The sequence below is a fragment of the Balaenoptera borealis genome (genome assembly GCF_965194805.1).
Source record: "Balaenoptera borealis genome assembly, chromosome: 19".
NCBI lineage: Eukaryota > Metazoa > Chordata > Mammalia > Artiodactyla > Balaenopteridae > Balaenoptera > Balaenoptera borealis.
The window spans coordinates 2,226,813-2,247,686 of NC_138878.1; the positions used below are offsets into that span (position 1 = coordinate 2,226,813).

Consider the following 20,874-nt stretch of genomic DNA (forward strand, 5'->3'; position numbering starts at 1 on the left):
ACCATGGCAACACTGAAATCACTACATTCTTTTACTTCCATTTTTATCTGTTATTTCTCTATTTGATTTTTTTTTAAGGGCCTATCCTTCATGAGTTAAGCCACTTAAGTGGAAGGTTTTGATTTGGGTGAAGTCTAATTTGTCAAGTTTTTTCCTTAGTGGTTATTGTTTTCTGTGTCTTAAAAAACTTTGCTTACCCTCCAGTTGCAAAGAGAGTCTCTCTCTCTCTCTCTCTCTTCTTTTTAGAAGTTTGGTAGCTTCACTTTACTTTTCGGTCTGTGACCCATCTTGAATGGTTCCTGTGTGTGGTGTGAGGTGGGGATCGGGGCTCCTTTGCTCCCTGTGGTTGTGCAGTTGTTCGAGCACCATTTGTGTAAAAGACTTTCTTTCCCTGGGGGGTGGCTTGGACGCTGTGATCGAAAGTCCACTCCTGAGACACGTGGGTGTTGCCAGGCTCTCTCTCTCTCTCTTTCTCTTTTTTGGCTGCACGGCTTGCGGCATCTCAGTTCCCCGACCAGGGATCGAACCCAGGCCATGGCAGCAAAAGCCTGGAATCGTAACCACTAGGCCACCAGGGAACTCCCTCCAGGCTCTCTCTTTAGTTCTGCCCTCTTGCTCAGGTACCATCTTGGTTACTGTCGTCTTGTAGTGGGTCACAGTGCACGCTAGTGTACATCCTCCAACCTTGTTCTCTTGCAAGATTGCTCTGGATGTTCCAAACGAATTCCAGAATCAGCTTGTCAGTTTCTACAGAAAGCATGGTGGGATTACAATTGGCCTGATGTTGAGTCTGTAGATCAGTTTGGAGACAGTTGCTGACCTAATACCGAGTCTCCCAGTTCGCAGGTGCCTCTGCTCTGTAGGCCTCTTCCCCCGCCTTTCAGCAGCATCTAGTGGTTTTCGGAGTAGCGGTATCACGCGTGTTTTGTAATGTTTATTCCTAAGTCCTATGTCTTTTGAGGCTGTTGTAAGTAGGATTTTTAAGTTTTTTTTACTTTCCACTTTTGTGCTGCTAGTATACAAAAATTCAGTTAATTTTATATATTGACCTTATAGTTCTAATAGTTGTTTATTTCAGTCACTAGTAATTTATCTTCTTTGCCAGGGATTGGGCAGTAACATATTAAAGCAATTGACAGATTGTAGCTTTTTTTTTGTAAATTCCTTTTGCTTCTGTTTGTAGAGCTAATTCTATATATTCATTAGAAACACTGTGTTGAGTTAGGATCTCAGAGCTGTGGATTAGTTATGTTAAGTGTACAGAATGAAACTGTTAAGCACTAAATATCCTTCATTGTTCGATTCCATAATGAATTATTGGGCTGTGCGAATGAGGTGTTTATAAAAGTTTTCTTTTTATAAATATACTTACTGAACATAACTGTGAAGGCACATTTTATTTTATTTTATTTAAAAAATTTTTTATTGAAGTATAGTTGATTTACAGTGTGGTGTTACAATGTGGTGTACAAAGTGAATCAGTTATACATGTGCATATATCCACACTTTTTAAAATTCTTTTCCCATATATAGGTCATTACAGAGTATTGAGTAGAGTTCCCTGTGCTATACAGTAGGTCCTTATTAGTTATCTATTTTATATATAGTAGTGTGTATATGTCAATCCCAGTGAAGGCACATTTTAAAAAGGAAAATCCACCTACACTCTCTGCCCCGCCTGTCCCTATCCTGTTCCTCACTGGTGGCTGCAGAAAGCAGTTCTGCTGACTCGGCCGGCATGGGGGTCTGCTGTGCCCACTCCCCCAGAAACCTGAGAACCAGGCTCAGTGTAGATGCCACCTGTGTGGGTGGCACAGAAGTGAGGCTTGCACAGCTGCCTCCTAGGCGCTCTCGACACGGGCTGCGGCCCCATCCTCCCCGAAGGACCCCCACGGTCCCCGCGCTTCCTTCCTATTGAAGTCGGGGAAAGCAGGGACCAGAGCCCCTGGTGCCACGCCTCAACAGGAAGGGAGGCCAGGAGCTGGGAGACCAAACACACAGCAGCTCCCCTCCGTCCTGCCCGACCTCTGTCTTCATCCCATGCACCCAGCATCACAGCCTCTCCGAGCCCTAGTGTTGTGGCGGTTTTCGTGACCTGTGTTCTCTTGAAGGAATTCCGCACGTGGCTGAGGGAAGAATGGGGGCGGACGCTGGAGGACATTTTCCACGAGCACATGCAGGAGCTCATCCTGATGAAGTTCATCTACACCAGTCAGTACGAGTAAGTGCAGCCCCTCGCTGGGTGTGAGCAGCCTCTGTCTCAGGCACTGTGAACATGGTCTCTCTCCCGGTGGGTGCTGTGTGCACAGCCCCTCTCTGGGTACTGTGAACATGGTCCTTCCCTCAGGCACTGTGAACATGGTCTCTCTCCCGGTGGGTGCTGTGTGCACAGCCCCTCTCTCTGGGTACTGTGAACATGGTCTCTCTCCTGGTGGGTGCTGTGTGCACAGCCCCTCTCTCTGGGTACTGTGAACACGGTCTCTCTCCCGGTGGGTGCTGTGTGCACAGCCCCTCTCTCTGGGTACTGTGAACACAGTCTCTCTCCCGGTGGGTGCTGTGTGCACAGCCCCTCTCTCTGGGTACTGTGAACACGGTCTCTCTCCCGGTGGGTGCTGTGTGCACAGCCCCTCTCTCTGGGTACTGTGAACACAGTCTCTCTCCCGGTGGGTGCTGTGTGCACAGCCCCTCTCTCTGGGTACTGTGAACATGGTCCTTCCCTCAGGCACTGTGAACATGGTCTCTCTCCCAGTGGGTGCTGTGAACATGGTCCTTTTCCCAGGGTACTGTGAGCACACTCCCTGTCTCCTGGCCCACCTCGGTGTCCATTTTCTGTCTGTTGGACTATCATCACCCACCAGCCGTGTGCTGTCACGGGCCTGGCCTGTGTGTTAGAGCCTCATAGTTGCTTTCCCACGTCCACCTGTGGGGCCTCTTAGCCTCCTTGCTGCCATGCCCTTGCCTCCGGACCCTGTCCCATGGCCCCTGTTTAGCCCCTTTGCAGTCTCAGGGGTCCCTGCCCCAGGGTGATGGAGAAGGTGTGAGGTGTGCTGTGCACATGTGAGTTGGGGGGAGCGTAGCTCAGGAACGACGGGGTGCCCCTGCTCCCCACTGGCCTGGTGGGGAGCTAACCCTGGCTGCCCTGGGCCACCCTGCCCAGCCCGCCCTATGCAGCATGGCCGGAGGTGCATGAGCTCTGTACTCCTGCCCCTGCTCCCGTGCGGCTCTGTGGCCGAGCTCTCATGCTGCCTGCTCCCCCTGCAGCAACTGCCTGACCTACCGCCGCATCTACCTCCCGCCCAGCCACCCAGACGACCTGATCAGGCCTGGCCTCTTCAAGGGCACCTATGGCAGCCACGGCCTGGAGATCGTCATGCTCAGCTTCCACGGGAAGCATGCCAGGGGCACGAAGATCACGGTGAGTCCAGGGGCTGCCCTGGCAGGCCCAGCACCGTGTGGACCCCATCAGATGGGCATGGTGTAGTGTGACTCGGGCCGCGCCCTGGCTGCTCAGTGTGGGCCCCGGACCTGGCACTGCTTCCCTGGGGAGCTTGCTGGGAACGCAGGCCCCACCCAGACCTGCTGATCCAGGGCCTGCCTTCCACAAGATCCCCCGGCGATTCTGGACGTTTCCAAGGCAGCCTTACCACACGGCTCTCAGCCCTGGCCACACCCTGGATCCCTGGGGAGGTGGAGGAGACACTGATGCTGGGGCCCCATCCCAGAGATTCTGATTTAATGGGGGTGGGCCGGGTGAGGGGCTCCAGGAGCTCCCTGGGTGACCCTGAGGTGCGGCCATGGTGGACACCCTCTGCATTAGCACTCGGCCCCCGTGGCCCGTCCTGGCTTCAGCAGCTCGGGAACGCACTGGGAGGATTTCTGAGCTGAGTGGGGGTCCCGGATGACAGGCCCTCTGTCACCCGCTCTAGGGGCTGCTATTCACGTGCTCGCCTGTCGCTGTGCAGGTGTTGGGGGAGTCTCTGCGGAGGCGCAGAGCAGGCCTCTTCCTGGTCCTCACAGGGCACTGCTCGCAGCTCCGTCGGCCGGGCTCCTTGTGGACGAGGGCCTGGGACCAGGCCGCGGGGCCTGGGCATTCTCCCAGGTTCATGCTGGGGAGCTTTCGTGTTCCAGGCAGACAGTCTGGGCTGGCATTTCCGGCCTGCCCCCCATCTGACCGGGGAGGGTCCATGGACCTCTCCGGGCCGTGCACCTCTTCAGCTGTCACGCAGGCCGGCTCCCACCTGAGGTCTCTGGTTGCAGATGTGCCCGCGAGCCCTCCCAGGGTCGCTCGTGGGTGCTGTTGTCCCCTATCCTCAGAGGTCCTTCACAGAAGGCTGCCTGCGCTGGGCGCTGCTTTCTAAGGGCTTCTGAGATCTTCTGACTTGTGAGGGGTTGCCGCCAAATCAGTAGGAAGGCTGAGCGAGCGCCCTCGGCCGGAGGTGTGACCGGGGCTGGAGGCTGCGGTCTCTGGGCCTGCTGACCGCCGCCCGCTGGCTCCGCAGGGTGACCCCAACATCCCTGCTGGGCAGCAGACGGTAGAGATCGACCTCAGGCACCGCATCCACCTGCCCGACATTGAGAGCCTCCGCGACTTTAACGAGCTCTCGCGCATCGTCCTGGAGGTGCGCGAGCAGGTGCGCCAGGAGCAGCAGCAGGAAGGTGGGCCCGAGGACGCCGAGGGCCTCGGCCGGCAGAGCCCCCAGCCCTGCGCGGAGCCACCCGCCGAGCAGGCCAAGGGGCCCGGGGATGGAGGGGCCGAGGCCGCGGCTGAGCCGCCCGCCCAGTCGGGGCAGGGGCAGCCGTTTGTGCTGCCGGTGGGCGTGAGCTCGAGGAACGAGGACTATCCCCGGACCTGCAGGATGTGGTAAGGATGCCGCGGGGCAGGCAGGACGGGGCTTCCCGGAGCGGGGCTCTGCCCGGCCAGCAGGGAGGTGGCCTGGGGTGGGGCCGACCCCGTGTTGGGGGCCCTGCACCGGTGGGGAAGCTCTGCCTACTTGGGCCGGGTCCCAGCTCGGGCCGAGCAGACTGTGAGGCTCCTGTCCCCTCACCCCTCTGGGGGCCTCAGCTGCCAGGCAGGGGGCCTCCTCCCCAGCGCCTCTCACCGCACAGCCGCTAAGGTCAAAGGTAGACAGGCAGACAGGTGAGACGTCGGGCGGTGCTGAAAGCAGGCCGTGGCGTCCCTCCCCGCGCGTCCCCTGGAAAGCCTGCTCGGAGCGTCCTGGACGACCTTGCAGGGAAGGCCTGTCCTGGGGTCTCACCGCCTCCTCATTTCTTCGTGTGGTTTCTCCCTGGCTCTAACAGCCTCCCCGCAGAGGCCGTGGGCCCCGGTCTGGGACAGAGCCTGCCCGCTGCTGCCAGCTCCTCGCTTGGCGTGCTGTTTGCACGGTCCTGTCTTAGAGATGCACGCCCTGCCCCAGTCCCCTGCACTCCAGGGCTGTTCAGTTTAATTACAGAGAATGAAATGACAAATTCAGGTCCTTGGTCACACTGGTCATATTTCAAGTGCTCAGTAGCCACTCGTGTGTTGGACAGTGCAGGTCTAGAACATTCCATTGCCATAGAGAGTTCTCATGGACAGTCACCTCGGGGTTCATTGAGGGAGGAACCTGTCAGTCTCCTGGCAGATTATTACAGCCGACTTGTCTCTGCCTTTGTCACGTTACGTGTGAAGGTTTCTTTCTTTACCTCTGGGCCATCTGCTGCCTCCCTCGTGCCCGCAGTGGTCTCCTTGGCTTTTCACATGTAGGTGGGTGCACGCCGAGCTCCCCAAAGGGAATTGAGGCGTCTGCGTGGACTTGATGGAAAAAATTCATTACATTTTCTCCATGTTAATACGGTGGTGATAAAAGAGGCTGAATTTGGGTTTTCTGGAGGGAGATGTACACATAGTGAATGTATGAATTTTTGAAAGGTCGTGAAGGAAAAGGCTTTGTTATCCCTGGGAAGCTTGACAACTTTCAGCATCTCAGGGCCAGCTCAGAGCCCTCTGGCAGCGCCGGCCTGGAAGCTCTGGCCCAGCCCCCGGCTGTGTCACGGGATGGTCCTCCACCCGGTGCTAAACATCAGGGGCTCGGCCAGGAGGGGCACATGCGTTCTCTGGCACTGCCACAGTGCCTGCGCAGCACACGTCTCTGTGTATCTAAGCTTGGTGCCCCCCCGCTCCCGAAACTCTCTGAGCCACGGGCCCTCAGGCGCAGGGCTGCTGTCCCCCTCCCGCCAGGCGGAGCCTCAGCATGGTGGGCGGAGGTGGGCGTCCCATGCACCATTCCGCGCATTGGGAGGTTCAGGCCAGCCCCTAACTCCTCGTCACCTGTTCTTTGCAAGAAAGAAAGAAACATATTACAGCCTGAGTCTCAAAACTTGGCTGTAATGGGTATTTGAAAGTTCTGCTTCTGATTAATGTCAGTTGCATGCCGATAAATCATTATTGATTACATTTGAGTTGTTCATACGTGGACCTAACTGTCCCAGGGATTGAGATTTCTGTTACCTGGGTCTGCATCATAAAGACATGTACTTTTGGATAGAGATACGAGGTGGGGCTGCCTGGGACCCTCGTCCTTTCGTTGGGTGAGCTGGTAGAGAGAGAGCAGTGGTCGGCAGGGTGAGCCCAACTGTGTGGGGTGAATGCCGGCCTCCCCGAAGGCGCAGGGCCCCACCTCTGTGCAGAGCTGCTGGCAGATGGTGGAAGTGGCCTGGAGGTGGAAGGGAGAATGTTCCAGAACGTCCAGGACCGCGGGTGATGGGCTTGGGCCAGCACGTGCCTTCGAGGCCCCGCTCATCCCCTCTCCCCGCGCTTTCCCTCTTGTCCTTGTTCAGTTTCTACGGCACGGGCCTCATCGCCGGCCACGGCTTCACCAGCCCCGAGCGCACCCCCGGGGTCTTCGTCCTGTTCGACGAGGATCGCTTTGGGTTCATCTGGCTGGAGCTGAAGTCCTTCAGCCTGTACAGCAGGGTCCAGGCTGCCTTCCGGAATGCGGACGCCCCGTCCCCGCAGGCCTTCGAGGAAATGCTCAAGAACATCCAGTCCCTCGCCTCCTGAGGGCCCGCTCCCCCGCGGCGGGCGGCCCGGGCTGGGAGGGCAGCGGCGTGCGCTCAGGAGACGCGGCCTCTGACCGGGACACCCACCTCCTTGTAGGAGCCTCGGCGCGGCCTCCCCAGACGCTTTCCGCGGGCGCCCACATATCTGCCAGGAGCAAGGGGAAAGCTGAGCATGTCTGAAACAAACAACAGAACCAGAACCAACCGACTTAGAGGACGGGCTGCAGGGCACGTAGATGACTGAACTGGAGAAATTGGCCATTTTCTAGGGAAAACAAAATCCTCCTCCAGGGAGGTTCACAACGCAACAGAGTCTGTTGCCTCCAGCCTGTGGAAGGGGTCATGGGTGAGGTGTGTGGGCTCCACCGTCCCCCTGCAGGGAGGTGAGCCAGAGGGCCTTGGTGACTTCGACGCAGCCTGGGCGGGGGGGGGCACTGTGTGTGGAATATGAGCTCCAGGGAGTCGGGCTTGGGACCCACTTCTCTACCGACTTGCTTGGATTTTGGACAAAGGCATTTCACCCTGATCTCAGTTTCCAAATCAGTGAAATGGGGCCAATGATACGGGTCACTAGGGAACGCCACCGCAGGCCTTCCAGCAGCTCGGAGGCCCTGCGAGCACCACCCGACCCCGATCCTTGCGGTGCCGTGTGCCTGCCCGGCCTCTCTCAGGCTTTAGAACCTAGACCTTCACTGCAGCACTTCAGACAGGCATTCACTTAGTTCACGCCCTGCCCCTGCCCCGCACTCACTGGTGTCAGACCCTGAGCTGCAGCCGCTGGTCTCAGAACCAGGACAGGGCACCCTCTGAGATGACCTGCGTCTGTTCCTCCTGCTTGGTTTACACAGGTGCCGCTCTTGAGAGGGGCGGAGCAGCAGAAGGGGTTGTGCCAGGTGAGCGTGACGTCCCTTTGTGGGGAGGTGGGGGGGCTTTCTGGACGCTGCACGTAGGGAACGCACTTTGGAGACCAGGACCCTCGGGGAGCCTCCAGCATGCAGACCCTTGGCGCTGACCCTTCTGCTGGCATTGCCCCTGTGTCATGTTGACCCCTGCATTTGGGGACCCCTGTGAGCGCTGATCTTGCTGTCTCCTGAAGAGCGGGGCCCCATGTGCCCGTGCACAGACCTGCTGGAGTTCTGTTCAGCCCTCCCTCCAGGCTGCACTGCTTACCAGGGCGTGTGGCTTCCCGGGGTGCACGGACTCTCTTCCTTCCCAGTTGCTCGTCCTTGTCGGCTGGACCCCGCTGAGCCCTCACACTGGGGGCGGGGGCCCCAGGGAAGGGGCAGCTTTGTGGTGCCTTCATGTAGAGACCAACCTGAGGTGTCCCATGAAACGTGGCCTGTGTCTCGTGATAGCGTTCTCCCTGACCGGCCCTTTTCTAAAATAACAACCCCCCACCACCCCCGCTTCAGCACATTTGGCGACTCTGGCCTTCCTTTGCTCCCAGAATCACAGAAGCAGCAAGCTCTGGGCATGGCCTTGACACGCAGACTGGGCCTCCCCGGAGGCTCCGTGGGGCTGCCCTGGGCACGCCGGGCGCTGTCGGCCGTCTCGTCCGAGGCACGGAGGCCCGCCTCCCAGACCCTTCCAGCAGGACCCGGGGTTGGGTGGGGACGTGGTCCCAGCTCCTGCGTCTCTCGAAGGACTGAGCCTTAGAGCTTGAGGCTCCTCCCTCCCTCTCACAACGCGGCTGTTCTTCTCTCGTGCCAAGCGTGGCCGTCCCCAACGGTGACAACTGGCCACAAAGCCTTGAGGACCGTGAAAACGGAGGACAGCTGGGCTAGGCTGTTTTTCTCTAGGTTTCATCATTGTTTAAATAAAATCAAGAAAATGCGTATTTTACCCAGAGCTAAGGGACCGTCTCCGTCTGAGGCCCCCAGCGTTGTAAAGCGCACACAGATCGAAGATGAGCACTTCTGATTAAAAACCAGTCTCAAACTAAATGCTGTTCTGCCTCTAGTGTCTGGCCTACGCATGGTTTCCACTAACAGTGACTAAAATAACCCTGCTCTCTTGGCTGTGTTCACGTTGGCCTCTGTCTCTGGTGTCAGGCGGGGCCCCCGGGCCTGTGGGTGGGGTCTGTCTAGCTGGCAGTGGCCTGGGTGACGCCAGGCAGGTCAGCGGCAACGAAGGGTGAGGGCTTGCCATCCGCACAGCCGGTCGTGCAGAGGTCTCCCAGTCTGACCCGTGCTCAGCCAGCTCTTGATGTCAGTAGGTGAGGTGTAGGGACAGCGGCGGTTCTGTGCTCAAACCCGGCACTGGCCGCTCCCCTTCCTGGCAGACGGTCAGCCAGCTCAGCAGGGGAACTTCCAACCAGTTAACTTGTAGGCGAGGATTCAAAAAGGCTGATGTCGTTGTCCGAGGCCTAAAGGCAATCGGGCTTTTGAAAAAGCAGGTTCCAGTGGTGCACTCGACCCAGGTTAGGGGCTGGCAGCGTTCACGTGGGACTTGAGCTGGGGGTGGTGGGTGGATCTCGGAGGGTCTTTGGATGTTTCCCATGGTTGGCACCGCCTTCACTGCCACTTTGCTGTCGTGAAGTTGGGGAAGGAAGCTCAGGTGCACCTCTGCGTACCTGAGCGGGCTTCACGCTCCGCTAGTCAATCGGAAATGATGTGATTGGAGATTTCAAACACGGGTCACTGGCGATTTTCCCTGTTGGGGCTGAGCGTTTTTTGGTGTGAGACTGTGGGAAATGACCTTACTTTTGGGCCGTGGGACGTGGGCCTGGCCCCTGCTCCAATACAGTCCAGCTCACTGTGGCTGGTGCTCATGGCCACAGCTGCCCTGCTCCGCCCCTTGCCCCCTCCTGCCCCGACACCAGGCTGCTCAGTGCCAGGTGCCTGCGTCCCTGGCCAATGCGGAGGGCGGGGGAGTGCACAGCGGTCTAACTAGCTGCATTCCTGCTTCCGGCAGAACAAGCGCAGGGGTGCGGTTGTCCTGCCAGACTTTCTTGCTGAGTTGTTTCCAGATGGCCAGACCCCTCCCTTAGCCAGCTGCCCTCTCTGCCCGACACCTTCAGGGCTGGTTGCAGTTTGCGGGTTGCCCAGGTTGCACAGCTGCTGCTGTGAGGTCACTTCAGTGCTTGTGAGCTGAGCTGAAGAGGATCAGAAACCTGCTCAGCCCTTTGTCATTCGGGGAATTTCCTAAGTTCCTTGTGACCACGGTGTCTTGAGTGTAGACTTGGAGCACCTGACTGTGACTCAGTAGCCGTGTCCTTTTGGATACTTTCAAGAATGCCTACGGGAATGTTCTCATATAAACCTCACCTGCCTTGAGGATAAGATGACCCAATTCATGGTCCATCCCAGTGTTAACGTAGGCTAACTGCTCTGTCTTTACTTTTGGGAGAAGATCTGAAGTGTAATTTGTATGTTCTCAGAACAATTTAGAGAGAGAAGAAAGCCACAATGCCATCAGTTTGCCTGATGCTGTGCATGGGAACCATACGGAGCGGTGTCATTTACAGCTCGGTGGCCTGCAGGCCAGCCATCCATGGGGCCAAGGTGACCAGCAGTGACACCTGAGGCTCGGACAGAAAGGCAGCCCCTCTTCTGGGTCCTTTCTGTGCTCGCCGGGAGACCAGCCAGAACATATGAAGGGATCAGAACATTTTGCTTTTTTTAGCTTAATTCAGTACTTTTGGTTGTTGTTTGAGGTCATATAGCCCGCTTGGAGAAAAAAAACATTCATCCTGTTTGATCTTGAAACCCCACCCCCTGAGTGAGAAAGACAGCAGTTGAGATGGAAGGAGTTGTGGTCGCTCTCAGGCATCCGTTCGGGCTTGCCGGGTGCGGCTGAGGCAGGGCCGGGACCCGAGGAAGCAGCTGCTGCGAGCCTGGGCCCCGGCTTGTGACCTGGACACGACAACCGTGTGGGGTTGTTTCTCCATAAAGCAGCTTCTGAAATCTTGTTTTGTGCTTTGTAATTTGTTTCTTTTGGGATGTGGTTCAGATGGAGGCTGGAGCCCTAAGCAACATGGCCTATGGTTGTGGGCAGGGGACGATCGTGGGAGGGGGCTGCGGGCCGAGGGAGGGGACTGGGGCATGGGTGGGGGGCCTCCCCAGGGGCCTGCGCTTTTCACACTTGATCTTGACAAAATTTTGATTTTCCCAGTTATGGAACGGAGTGGTGAGTGACCCCCGGGGAACCCAGACAACCGTGGGTCCCTGGATCCCTCCCTTTGACCCAGCGGACATGTGTCCCCCTCCCCAGCAAGGCAGCCCTGAGGGCAGGGCCGAAGTGGGTTTTCTTAGTCTGAAGTCTAAGTAAGTTGCTGTTTCTGAGAACAGAAGGGCAGGATAGATAGGGCAGGGGATGTGCTCAGCGGCTGGGCGTACAGCTGAGGAGCTCATTTATGTATTAACCTGTTTACAAAAGTAATATTCTTGTGAAAAATTCAAATATTTTATGTAGGAAGTAAAAGTACCTCATGTTCCCATCCAGCTGGGCCTGGAGCCCTGAGAAGGGTTGGGGCTAGGTCCCCTCCCCCATCCGGGCCGTCGCATCACCCCCATCCCTGAAGGCACCGTGCTCGCCCTTCCCTGCGGCAGGAGGCCGCATTGGCGGCCCTGGGGAGCGTGCTCCCCTCCAGTCCGGGGTCCCTGTGACCGGGTCCCTTTGTAGCCCGACCTCTAGTGGGCACATAGAGTCGCTGCATGCTGCGTGACCCCAGCCAGCAAGGTGAAAACAACAAAGAAAGATACGCCACTTGGGTAAAGTTTTCAGACCTTTCCCCCCACTTTGACTTGAAAATCCATGAGTGATGGAAGGCCGTGTTTCAGGAAACTTGGGGGAGGGAGGGCTGGCAGCTCTGCCCCGCCCTGGGATGAACAGGTGCTTCTCGGGGAGCAGACTCGGAAGGAGGCAGCGGGTCACCCAGGACACCCACGAGGGGCCCTAGAGGCGGACCTGAGAAGCAGACCTGAGGTCCACCCGACAGTCCTGCTCTTGTGGCACGCACACGCATCCTCAGCCTAGGCCGAGCCCTAGACACAAGATCTTTTAGGGGAAACCAGCCCCGCTGCTGCCTAGGCCCCTAGAGCTTCTCAGTCCCCAAGCCTGGCTGCTTGCTTCGGGTGGGGCTTCTCCACCAGGCATGAGGTCTCCACGTTTGGGGCCAGGTGATTCTGTGCTGGGCCACCCCGCTTGCTGTAGCGGCTGAGCCGCATCCCTGGCCTCCCCCATCACGACAACCAAAAACGCCTCCAGATGCGGCCAGAGTCCCCTGGGGACTGTCACCTGGTGGAGAACCACTGGGTAAGTACCTGCACCTCCATGCCCCAAACAGGGTGCCAAGTGTTGGGGACACAGCAGTGAACAGGTGGCAGGGTCTCAGTCCTGCACAGGTCACAGAACAGAACATCCCCCAAATGGGCTCAGGTAGCCTCCCCTTGACTCTTGGGTGCCGTATCAGGTGATGATCTGTCTCTAGTGCAATGAGGGGTCAAGGCTGAGATGGAAGCTGTTGCAGGTGGTCATGTGGTACCTCGCCTGCAGGGCCCAGACGGTGGGCGAGGTGCTGTGTCCTCACCTATCTCCCTCTCTACCCAGGAGGACGTCACTCCCAGAACCTCAGCAGGGGCCCAGGAACGGGATGTCCGCAAAGCTCCAGAGCCGTGGGCTCCTCCCTGGTCCCGGCACCGTCCTCGGCACATTTCCCAGTCTCCTGGTGGGCAGGAGGGGGCAACGGCTGTTGTGTCAGCAGCAACACTGCCTGCCACTCAAGCTGGTGGCTTGGCTTCCCGAAGGGTGGGTGGGCGTGAAGCTCAGCGCCACCAGGTCCTCAGCAGGAGCAAGATGCCTGCCCAGCCCTGGCATGCTGAACTGTGATCTCTGGGGAGAGGGGTTGAGCAGTCTAGTTTTGCAAACCCCCCAAAGGATTCTGATGTTGCACAAATATCTCCTTTTCCAAAATCTTTTGGGAAGAGGATTCCAGAGAAAATACCTCAAGGAACATGATTTTAAACACATAGCTGTTCTTGGCACTGTAGTGGGAATCACTGAACTGTCCTTTTTTATTTCACGGTTAGGTTTTTTGAGATATAAATTATGTCAGTTTTTAGTGTAAGTATATTTCTTTAAGTTGACCAACACATAGAGCTGTGAACAGGCACCACAGTCGAGATACAGAATGTTCCATCTTCCTCAAAATCCCTGGTGCTGCCCCTTCATAGCCAGCGCCCTGCTCCGAAACCACTCATCTGTTCTGTATCTCTAGTTTTGCCTTTTTTAGAATGTCAAACTGAATTGCATAGTATGTAGCTTTTTTAGTTTGGTTTCTTTCATCAGCAGTTTCTCAGCCTTTTATTCATTATCATCTCCCTCCAAGGAGCCTTTTTAGACAATTTTTCCCCTAATACTCCCCATGACAATTTAATGCCACAGATATAGTTTATATGTACTGTATGCATTTGTGTGGGTCTGTGTGCGTGTGTGAGCCCAGGTGGATGGCCCCACTGCTATGGAATGTCTCTCCTGTTCCCAGCGTTCCACAGTTCTATTGGAAGGCAAGCTCCCATGGGGCGCTATGGGTGCAGGGAACATGGTGCCGAGGCTTCTCCTAGAGGACGCTTCAGTGATCTCGGGGAAGGCACTAGGACGGGGCCCTTGGTACCTCGGAGGTGGGGGTGAGACAGTGACAGAGGCACTTGAAAACGAACAGACTCTCCTAGCCTGGTAGCCTGGCTTGGCTGTGCCGTTTCATAGTGCTCTGACAACAGTGAGGAGGAGGATGGCAGTGGTCCTGTGTCCCCCAGCAGATTGCAGGAGCTCGCAGTGAAGAAGGGAAGGGAAGCCGAGACGCTGATGTCACAGCCACCGAAGAGAGAAGTCTAGGTGTCTTGGTCAGTGAGGGTGACGATGAAGCCTATGGTCCCACGAGGAAAGGGTAAGGTTTGGGGCAGCAGAGTTGACATCATGCTGTCCACCGGTGGGAACCTGTCACATCATGCAGGGCCCCCATCCAGGTAAAAAGTGAGTCCTGTGTCCAGGGCTGCGGCGACAGTGGCACCTGGTGTGATCTTGACCAAAAACGCTGTGCGGCTTGGGCTGGGAAGGGACTTGAGTGCTCAACATCAGAGAGACCCAAAAAGTCATGAGACATGAGAACTTAAGAATTACAGTTCCTATTTAGATTTTATTTGAAAATCATGATTTCACTTAATCCGTAGGATTTAGGTTTGTCGAACTCCTATGCCTGTCACAGGTCAGTGAGGCAAGGCTATCCTGAAATAACAAGCCAACCTCAAAACAAAAGCACAACTTTTTGGTTCTTTTCTGGGTTACCAGTAATATGCACTTTTTTAGAAACATTCTCAGAGACACAGATACGGACGCATGTCAAAGAGTGGGAAGTGGCTGTCCAGCTGCTGGCCGAGCCAGCACTGTGTGTGTTTTTGTCTGTGTCCTCTAGTGGACATAAGCTCTCACTCTCTTGGTGTATACCCGGGTGGGGGGAACTGCTTGGCCATAGGGTAGTCACACGTTTAGGCTTTGTTAATACTGCCCAACAGTTTGCCTGTCTGGTTGTATCCATTTTGTGAGCAATGTATGAGGGTTCCAGCTGCCACATCCTTGGTACTGTCAGTCCTTTTAACTATTTTTGGTGGGGATGGGGACGGTGATGAGTCACTCTTGACATGAGATGGCAAGTCCCAGGGGTGAGGGCCAGAGTTTCTAGGGGGGCACAAACCTGTCTTCTATGCTACCACGATGTTCCAGTGGGCTCAGGAGGAGAATGGAGAGTGCAAGGAAGCCAAGGGCCCTCCAAGGCTGGCAGAGACAAGACAGCCATAAATAAAATGCTAGGCTAATGGTGAGATTCCTGGATAATTTTGTCATTAGCTATTAAGAGACTAGTAGTGACATTATTTATAGACACACATGCGGTGGGGGGGTGGTGGTGTCTGAAATAATTATCAGCTAATATGGTGGGGTGCTGCCCGGAGAGCCTGCGTGGGGGTACTGGCTGGAAGCTCAGACCTGTTTACACGTCATGAACTTATCAGTTTAATAAAGGAGCCAAGAATCCTGAGCAGTGCCTGGGAACTCCTGTTTGTCCATGGCTAGAACACAGCACGCGGAGATGTGCCCCCCCCCCCCAAAAAAAAGCAAAACAAACACTAAGAAGTCTGTTTCCAAAAAATACTTTTTTTTTTTTTTTTTTTTGTGCCCCACCGTGTGGCTTGCAGGATCTCAGTTCCCCGATCAGGGACTGAAGCCGGGCCAAGGCATTGAAAGCTCGGAATCCTAACCACTAGGTCAGCAGGGAACTCCCATGCTTCCAAGAAATACAAATCTGATCTTGTGATAAAGATCACAGAGAGGCAGAAAACATTCAATTTTACTAAAATGTGAAGACAATCATCGTGTCTTCATTTCGGAAACTGCCCAGAGCGCACACGTTGCGAGGCGGAGGAAGGAGAGACCAACGGGCAGAGAAACGGGCAGAGCGTTCAAAACGACACGGCATCTCTGGATGTCAGTTGTTTTGAATTCCACGGCCTTCGAACCCCCAGGTTGCTTAAGAAACACACATTCTCTAAAGTCACAATTTGAGCCCGATTCAGCCAGTGACATGCGGGGCGCCCGGTTAAATCTGAACGTCAGAAAAACGACTTCAACTACAAGTACGTCCCGGGTCCTGCGTGGGACACACGCCTACCGAGATGCTCCCCGGTACGCGGAATCGGCCCTGGGCCGGCACCGCGCCCCTGCGGCCTCGGGGGGCGGGTCCCACCTCTTTCTCTCCTTCCAGGGGACAGAGACCCCGGCTGGTGCGCCCCGCGGCCCCGCAGGCCCGTCCATCGGAAATGGTTGAGTGGGCATTCCCGGGAGTGGGGGGGTGGGTCTTCCGGGGCCGACGCCCATCCAGGCCAGGCAGGGGCCACAACCGAAACGCGGCCACCCGCGCCCGACCCAAACTCCGCTCCGTCCCCGGGCCCCGCCCCGCCCCGCCCCGCCCCACCCCACCCCACCCCGCCAACCCCGCCAACCCCGAGTCTCGTGGCGCCAGGGCCCAATCAGCTGCCAGGTAAGTGCCTAGAAGGCAGCGTCTGATTGGCTGAAAGAGGGCCAGTCAGCGGCGTGCGCAGAGGGCCGTCGCCGGAAGAGCCTGGCCTCTGGGGCGGGGAGGCGGAAGAGGAGGGGCCTTGGGGGGTCGGAAGAGGCCCCCGGGAGGGGCCGGGCGCAGTGAGGTGGACGGTCTGTGGGAGGAGTGACACGCGTGGGCCAGTCCCCGCTTTCGTCACCGCCGTCGTCATGAGCTTCGTCACCCGCCTCACCACGACTTAGAGTCGCGGCGGGCACTTCCGGGAGCCCTCGGGTGTCCATTCGGTCTGTCAGCGCGCACTCATCCCGAGCGCGTCATGACAGGCAAGTGCCCCCTCAGTCCTAAACTTTGGGCCACCACGCCACACCTGGGGGCCCGGCACCCGAGTCACCTGAGGGAACCCGGACCCCGAGTCACCTGGGGAAGCCGGACCCCGAGTCACCTGAGGGAACCCGGACCCCGAGTCACCTGGGGAAGCCGGACCCCGAGTCACTTGAGGGAACCCGGACCCCGAGTCCCCTGGGGAAGCCGGACCCCGAGTCACCTGAGGGAACCCGGACCCCGAGTCACTTGAGGGAACCCGGACCCGGAGTCCCCTGGGGAAGCCGGACCCCGAGTCAGCTGGGGAGGCCGGACCCCGAGTCACCTGAGGGAAGCCGGACCCCGAGTCACCTGAGGGAAGCCGGACCCCGAGTCACCTGGGGAAGCCGGACCCCGAGTCACCTGAGGGAACCCGGACCCCGAGTCCCCTGGGGAAGCCGGACCCCGAGTCACCTGAGGGAACCCGGACCCCGAGTCACTTGAGGGAACCCGGACCCCGAGTCCCCTGGGGAAGCCGGACCCCGAGTCACCTGAGGGAAGCCGGACCCCGAGTCACCTGAGGGAAGCCGGACCCCGAGTCACCTGAGGGAAGCCGGACCCCGAGTCAGCTGAGGGAACCCGGACCCCGAGTCACCTGGGGAAGCCGGACCCCGAGTCACCTGAGGGAACCCGGACCCCGAGTCACCTGGGGAAGCCGGACCCCGAGTCCCCTGGGGAAGCCGGACCCCGAGTCACCTGAGCGAACCCGGACCCCGAGTCAACTGGGGAAGCCGGACCCCGAGTCACCTGAGGGAAGCCCCAGGACCCCCAAATCACCCTGTCCCATAGAAGCTTGTACCAGGTAGGCAGGACAGATACCATACCTACATCATGTAAGCCCAAAAGGGCAATTCGTTGTTTCACCTGAGGATGTCAGGAGTAAGTCGTCAGGAATGGATGTACCCAGATGCTCAAGGATGGTGGTCAAGGACTGTTTGTCTCCACCTTCGGCTTTGCTTTCTTCCCCTCCTGGAGGCAAAATGACCAAGACCTCTGGAGGCTTACAGCCTCAACAGAAAAGGACATTCCCTCTCCCAGTAATTTTAACACAAAGTCCCAGAATGGGTTTCATTGGGTTGACTTGGGTTATAATACCATTCTGAGCCAGCCTCTGAAACGAGCCGGCTTCACCTTCTTGGCTGGGGTTGTGGCCCCCCCGCAAGGAAACAGCAGTGCTGTCATGAGCGTTGGGGGCTTGGGTGCTGTGCAGCGCAGCGTCCCACATCCTGTGTTGTCGAGGATCAGCCGGGGGAGTTGAGCTCAGTGACCTGAAGCGATTGCTGTAATGGGATAGCAATGATAGTGATTATTATGATGGTATCACTTTTACCATTTCCACGTTACACATCGCTCTCAGGGAAGCTGGTCTTTGTGTTGGTTTTATGCCCACTGGACACTCTCCATACAGTGGCCAACATTCTAGCAACTTGTTTTGGGGAGAATGGGAAGAGTAACAGAGGCTATGCAACCCCAAATGCTTTGTCATCCCAGAGACAAAGCACCCAGGTTTTTATACTGCAAGGAATTTCATTAGATGTAGAGCTTTGATGATATTTTCCTTCAGAATTCCAAGTATGCTCAGGGTGTCTGTTAAAGCCTCATATATGTTGTGGTTGGCAGCTCCACGTCTTGGAAAATTCTCACCAGGTTGGAATGTTGCTGTCTCTCCCAAAGGGCCTAGCACGGGTTTAGCTATAGTGTGCCTGAAGCACGTAGGTTTGGGGATGCAGGATTCCACAATAGCTTGACATCTGGGAACCCCCAGACCTTAGCATGTGAGTGTGCACATACCTGCTTCTATTGTCACCCTCTGCCCCCTCTTAGGCTCAGAATGAAAACCCCTTCCACTCTTGGGGTTTAATGGTATGAGCCAAGCTGGCCCAGGCCCTCACCCGAGTACTCCTGCTCCCAATTTACACGAAGCCCAGAACTTTCTAAGCCTTCCTGTTCTTTTCTAGGGAAAGAAGCACATTTCAAACTTTTGGGGAAGAAGTGTGTCCCATAGATCATTCGGTAAGGAAAGCAAATCTCAACTACTTTGCCCCAACCCTGACACGCCTCTGTGGGGTGGGGAGAGCAGAGAATGTGGGTCCAGAAGTAGCATCTCACGAGAGGGTGTGTCAGACAGGGCAGTCCGTGGTTTCAGGGACCATGCAAGCCCCCAAATCTCTATGTAGGGTCACCCACTGCCTCCCCCACCCCTCAGTTTTTCATGACAGGGATTCAGGAGGCCTGGGAGAACAAGTGTTGCCCCTTAAAGTGTCTGCTCTGGGCATCAGCTCCATCTGCCCCTGGAGAGGATGACTTTTCCTCTCCGCCTGCCTGTGGGTGTGGTGGGATCACATGGGATGGTTGTGGAAGCCTTTGCAAACATAAAGCGCTGTATGCAGATTGACATGGATTGTCACAAAAAGAGCAATCATTCTCCCCAACCCCTGCTAGAGTTGGTTGTACTTCCCCATTTTTAGGGGGGAAATCCAAGACTTGCTCATGGTAATGTGGCTGTAAGTGGTCGCACATCCCAGCATACCTGGTCTGCAGGCTCTGGTGGTCCCCCTCTAAGTGACTTTGGAGGGCCTCAGGGCAGGCCGAGACAGCCTGCCTCTTTGTGAGCTTCGGGAGCTGAGGCTCCTGTCCCTGCACCTGCCCCTGGATGCCCTGTCTTAATCTTGCTCCCTCTGAGCATGGATTTACTATTTCAGAGAGTACCTTGATTCACATCACTAATGCAGCATCACATTTGATTCTCTTTTTTCTGCCTCTGGTTCAGATGTGCCCTGCCCCCAGCTCTGTTCACCGAGAGCCCATCTGCTGTGAGTGCCAGGCCAAATTTGGGGGTCGCCTGCCGGTGCGCAGGGCTGAGGCAGTGCTGCCTTACTGGGTCCCTCTGTCCTTGACCCCGAAAGCAGGTAGGTGACTTGAATCAGGGGTTCAGACTTATGGAGATACGATTGGCATATGATAAACGGCACATATGTAAAATGTAGTGTTTGATAAATCTTGACATATGCACACACCCGTGAAACCACCACTACAATTGTGACAATGTACAGTCATCTCTAGGTATTCAAAGGGGATTGGTTCCAGGACCCCTGTGGATATCAAAATCCAGGGTGCTCAAGTCCCTTGTATAAAATGGAGTAGTGCGGTACATGTACGCAACCCTAAAAGGTTTCCTTGTGCCCTTTGAAATTCCACTCAACCCCCTCTGTCCTGCGGTCCTCAGGCGACTGTGGATCTGTTTCTGTCACTATAGATTCATTTGCATTTCCTTGAATGTTATATAAATGGAAGGCAACTATGCTCACCACTGTCCACCAACTCACACTATATAAATGGAATCATCTAGTATGTACTCTTTTTGTCTGGCTTCTTTTACTCAGCATGATCATTTTTCAGATTCATCCACGTGGTTGTGTGCATTGATAGTTCATTCCTTTTTACTGCTGAGTAGCGTATCGTTATACAGATAGACCACAGTTTATCCATTCATCCAGTGAAGGATGTGTGGATCATTTCCAGCTTTTTCTATTCTGTCCAACAAATAAAGCTGCTGTGAACATTTGTGTACACGTCTTTGTGTGAACATGCCTTCATTTTTCTTGGGCAAGTACCTAGGAAAGGCGTTGCTGCATCATATGGTAGGTATCTGTTTAACTTTTTAAGAAACTGTCAACTGTTTTCCAAAGTGGTTGTACCATTTCACAATCTCTCCAACAATGTATAAAGTTCCAGTTCCTTCACATCTTCACTGACACTTGGTTTGGTCAGTCTTTTAAATTTTGGCCATCTTAATAGGTGTGTATCTCATTGTGTGTTTTTTTTTTTTTTTTGGCCGCACAGCTTGCGGGGTCTCAGTTCCCCAAGCAGGGATTGAACCCATATCCTTGGCAGTGAAAATGCGGAGTCCCAACCACTGGACCACCAGGGAATTCCCTCTCATTGAGGTTTTAACTTGTATTTCCACAATGACTAATGATGTTGAGCATCTCGTCATATATTTTTGCCATCTGCCTATCTTACTTGATTTGTGTCTTTTTTGCCCCTTAAAAAAAATTGGGTTGCTTTTTTTAGATTAGTGAGTTTTGAGAGTTTTTTATATATCTGAATACAGGTTCTTTACCAGATATTTAATTTGCAAGTGTTTTTTCCACGTCTTTGGCTTGTCTTTTAATTCTCTTATCACTATCTTTCAAAGGGCAGAAGTTTTAAATTTTGATGAAGTCCAGTTTATCAATTTAATCTTTTCTGGATCTTGTTAGGCGTGCCTGTCCCCAGCACAACAATGGATCATGCTTTCTATGCATTTCTAAGAAACCTTTGCCAACCCAAGGTCAGAAAGGTTTCTTCTATGTTTTCTTCTGGAATTTTTATAGTTTACTGTTTATATTTAGGTCTGTGGTCCGTTTTAAGTCAGTTTTTGTATA

General features: G+C 55.4%; 2 protein-coding genes across 14 annotated transcripts in view; both read left to right on the forward strand.

Annotated features, from left to right (window-relative positions):
• FBXO31 (F-box protein 31) overlaps positions 1-10,962 on the forward strand; it is a 44,775-nt gene extending 33,813 nt beyond the window's left edge. For 3 of the 8 annotated variants that reach the window (XM_082366869.1, XM_082366870.1, XM_082366872.1), the window contains 4 exons: positions 2,112-2,221; positions 3,262-3,415; positions 4,500-4,861; positions 6,817-7,187. In XM_082366869.1, the coding sequence (XP_082222995.1) occupies positions 2,112-2,221; positions 3,262-3,415; positions 4,500-4,861; positions 6,817-7,039 (849 nt within the window). In that variant the 3' untranslated portion in view covers positions 7,040-7,187. Of the gene's footprint in view, positions 1-2,111; positions 2,222-3,261; positions 3,416-4,499; positions 4,862-6,816; positions 8,982-10,693 lie in introns of those variants that run through there. The other 5 variants (XR_014237440.1, XR_014237437.1, XR_014237438.1 and 2 more) reach the window with 5 other exon arrangements.
• A 5,128-nt stretch (positions 10,963-16,090) lies between these two features.
• The window catches only part of LOC309616381 (uncharacterized protein C16orf95 homolog), a 515,949-nt gene continuing 511,165 nt past the window's right edge, over positions 16,091-20,874 (forward strand). For all 6 annotated transcript variants that reach the window (XM_082366941.1, XM_082366942.1, XM_082366943.1 and 3 more), the window contains exons 1-3: positions 16,091-16,410; positions 18,406-18,460; positions 19,218-19,356. In XM_082366941.1, coding sequence (XP_082223067.1) covers positions 19,218-19,356 — 139 coding nt within the window. In that variant the 5' untranslated portion in view covers positions 16,091-16,410; positions 18,406-18,460. The remainder of the gene's footprint in view (positions 16,411-18,405; positions 18,461-19,217; positions 19,357-20,874) is intronic.